This window comes from Paramisgurnus dabryanus, chromosome 14 (assembly GCF_030506205.2).
Source record: "Paramisgurnus dabryanus chromosome 14, PD_genome_1.1, whole genome shotgun sequence".
Classification (NCBI taxonomy): Eukaryota; Metazoa; Chordata; class Actinopteri; order Cypriniformes; family Cobitidae; genus Paramisgurnus; species Paramisgurnus dabryanus.
The window spans coordinates 36,584,439-36,587,973 of NC_133350.1; the positions used below are offsets into that span (position 1 = coordinate 36,584,439).

A 3,535-nucleotide genomic window follows, 5' to 3' on the forward strand; every position below is an offset into this window, starting at 1 on the left:
TTAAATCTGTAATTGTATCCCTTCCATCAGTGATTTCTTTCAATTACACCCACGCTCAAAAAATAAAACCAGGAAGCAGGCTTGATGACGTATGCAGCCTGCATATGCGACCTCGCGCAGGCTGCAGCCTTCGGATCGAGAAACGGCCAGTCAGTAGGCAAATTTTGGAAATGGCCCCGAAAAGACAGCAGGAGTCAGGATCGGAAAAAAGAAGAAACTGCGGGATGATGCCCATGCATCACTTGCAGGTAAGTCCATCATGTTGAATCATTCCTAAATAAGAGAAATGCGCATGGGCTGCAGCTGCTGCTAATCGTAATGCGCCTCAAACTTGCTGTGCTGACATTAATGTTAGCAAACTAGGTTGTTATAATTTATAATATCAGTGCAAGCTAAATTGAGATTTTACTGTAAAACATTACCTATTCATATGCATTTTACAAATAACTGACGCAGCTGTTACTTTAGACATTGAGCAGTAGTTTATTTGTGGTTTATTTTTATTTATTTTTTCTAAGGGTCGGGGTGGAGGGCATTAAAAAGGAATTATGCTTAGGGAACCAAAATGGCTAGCAGCGGCACTGGTAATATTGCATCCTATTGTTTTCAATGCCATTTCGATAAGGGTGTTATACGATCTTCCAAACAGCAGGGGGCGCTGTCTAAAAATAAAAATCGAGGGATCTGAGAATGCGGGTCTCTGGACGAAGGTCTGCAGCTGCATGCTCAGGGTCTGCAGCTGCTGGCTCACGGTCTGCAGCTTCATACTACTCGTTTGACGCGCTGCCGGCAATGAGTCTTTCACTTTCGTTTTTCAAAGCCAAAAGCAGTTGAACCACATTCAGTTCAGAGGGTTACAGCTCGTGATAATTGACACAGCTTACGATCTTCGGTAAGTACAAAACTGAAAAGAAATTATTAAAAGCATCTCCTATTATATTTGACCTTGTAGCACTGCTTTCTTCAGTAACAAGTTAAATTCGCTCGAACTGCGCTTTGAACTAATAACAATTTTCACCGACACCCACCTACATTTACAGTTATAAAAATCACTACAATTCATCATTAGATAAGTCTGGCTTCAAAACAGTATAAGAAAACGATACAATTGAGACGAAATGTTTAAAGCGTGTTTCTTAAGTTACAACGTCACAAATAAATGCATCTGTAACTAAAAAACGAAAATGAAAGTTAACACTTAAGTTTCGCTAAACTGTTGCGTTTACGTGCCGTCGGAGAATAAAATAGGAAAAAATACAAACAAAAAAACACGCAAAGCATGATCACAAATTGTCTGTTTATTACCTTCAATATTTCATTTTGTCTACGTGTCCATGACTTTGAGACAATTTGTGACATACCTATAAATCCGTTAAAAGTTGTTTGTGAAGTAAAAAGCCATGAAAACGTTTGCTTTTATTAGTTATTTGTGTATTCATTGATTATTCTGACAGTTTTGTTTCAGTTGCTGTTCTCTGCTGAGAATTCATGATGTCAGATGATGAGTCAATGGATGTGGTGAGTACCATAGTGTTTTTATAACCACAGTGGTGATTTAAAGAACAAAAAGTAAATACACACAATGTCTGATGTTTTTGAACGATATCACATCCATAACATATCTTTGTTTCACTTCTTAGCCTACCTATATTTAAAGTTCATCCACTTTCAATTTGGTTTGGTTGTTGTTCTGAATAATCCAAAGAAATTTCTGGTATGGAAAGAACAAATTTTGTATTTAGCTGACCTGGAATTATCACTTTAATGGAGCTCTTTAATGTAAGCAGTGACATGTGGGGTCAATATCCATACCTGATACCTCCCCCAGCTCCCCTATACCCAAAAAACTTGTATTATGGTGTCCATCATGTCAGAAGTCTCGCACTTAAAAAACATCAAGAAATTTCCTAAATTCCTTTAAAATATGCATATATGTATATAAACTTTGTCGCTCTGTTGCTATCTATCTATCTATCTATCTATCTATCTATCTATCTATCTATCTATCTATCTATCTATCTATCTATCTATCTATCTATCTATCTATCTATTTATCTGTTCTGAAATATTTACTTATAAACAGGCTATGTGTAGCCTAGTGTTACTTTCATAGACTGTTATTCACTAGTGATGCACCGATATATCGGCCGGCAATATTTATCAGCCGATGTTTGATGAATTTGAAACCATCGGCATATCGGCAATAGCACGAGAAAGGCCGATACCGATTGTTTATTAATTAACTGCATAAAAGAAATCCATTATATGTAGAAAAAAATAATAATACATGCTGAATAGCAAAAACCGCCTTTGAAGGTTGTCATGCTGTCTTATTATATTTGTTTTAGCTTAATTTGTGCCTCTCTTATTATGTTGGTCAGTTAAATGTTAATTAGATCCAATCCATGTTCAGTAAAAATAATTTGATGCAGAAATAAACTAGCTAATAGACCAACTGTATAGTATTGTATACAAGTGTTTAATATCGGCATCAGTATCGGTCCAAAAAATCCTATTGGTGCATCCCTATTATTCACTGTTGTAACTGAGGCCAACTAGTTAGAGGTTCTAAAATTGTGTAGAGCAGTATACTGTTTTCGAACATTCCAACACCCCGTTTGCATCTGGAGGCGGAAATATGTAAATTGCAGTTGTGCATGTTGTCTCAAACAACATACATGACCGCAGTAAGAAACAAGTAAATATTTAACAAGGGCGCATTTGATAGCAAACAATAAGGGGAATTTAAATAGTCCGGCAACATAGATATTATGTGCGTTCACTCAGTGAGTCAATGAGTTTGCCTTTTTATTCAGCAAGTGTAGAGCACAAATTAAGCAATGCATTTTATTGTACTACAGAATGTGCACCGCTGAGTTTAACTAAGGTAATCAGCAAATGTGAAACAAGCTAAACACACAGGGTGATAAATTATATCACAGAGACATTGGCATTGATACTTTGTGTACTTATATATGGAGCAACCAAGCGTGCCGCATAAGCCCTGAAAAGTGAAGCCAAAACATCTTGATCACCCCTCAGTGACTGGTCCTAGTATAGGTCATAAACCCCGCCTCCCCCAGGTTATTCAGTGGGACTTGAGACCAACTAAACAATTTAATTTTTCCGAAGCTGGTTTCTGTCATTTACTGTAGTTTTTATCACGCTCATGTAAATTCAAGTATTTGTTTTTAAAATGAGTTTGTTTTTAGTTAGTTATTTAAAGCTATAAAAACAGTGGTGTGACGTCATGATTGACAGCTGTGATATGCGCATTCTGCGAGAGGGAGGCGGGGCCTTGATTTCTCGGCTTTACTTCCATCTCACTAGTGCACAGGACTGGTCCTGAAATCGCTACTGAGCAGACTCAAGACCCAAGATGTCAGCGCCATATCGGGACACTGGCGACTTCACTTTTCACCAATGGAAGAGCGCGAACGGGCGTCGTCCATCTTTTTTTACAGTCTATGGGAGTAACTGAACAAAGCGTAGACTAAACATTCAAGATTGGACTGTGCATTGCCCTGCAATCAGT

General features: G+C 37.7%; 1 protein-coding gene across 3 annotated transcripts in view; it reads left to right on the forward strand.

The window, feature by feature from the left end:
- The first annotated feature begins 761 nt into the window (after window positions 1–761).
- The window catches only part of dtx3lb.2 (deltex E3 ubiquitin ligase 3L b, tandem duplicate 2), a 92,714-nt gene continuing 89,940 nt past the window's right edge, over window positions 762–3,535 (forward strand). The window contains exons 1-2 of one of the 3 annotated variants that reach the window (XM_065273037.2): window positions 762–892; window positions 1,455–1,518. In XM_065273037.2, the coding sequence (XP_065129109.1) occupies window positions 1,489–1,518 (30 nt within the window). In that variant the 5' untranslated portion in view covers window positions 762–892; window positions 1,455–1,488. The remainder of the gene's footprint in view (window positions 893–1,454; window positions 1,519–3,535) is intronic. The other 2 variants (XM_065273038.2, XM_065273039.2) reach the window with 2 other exon arrangements.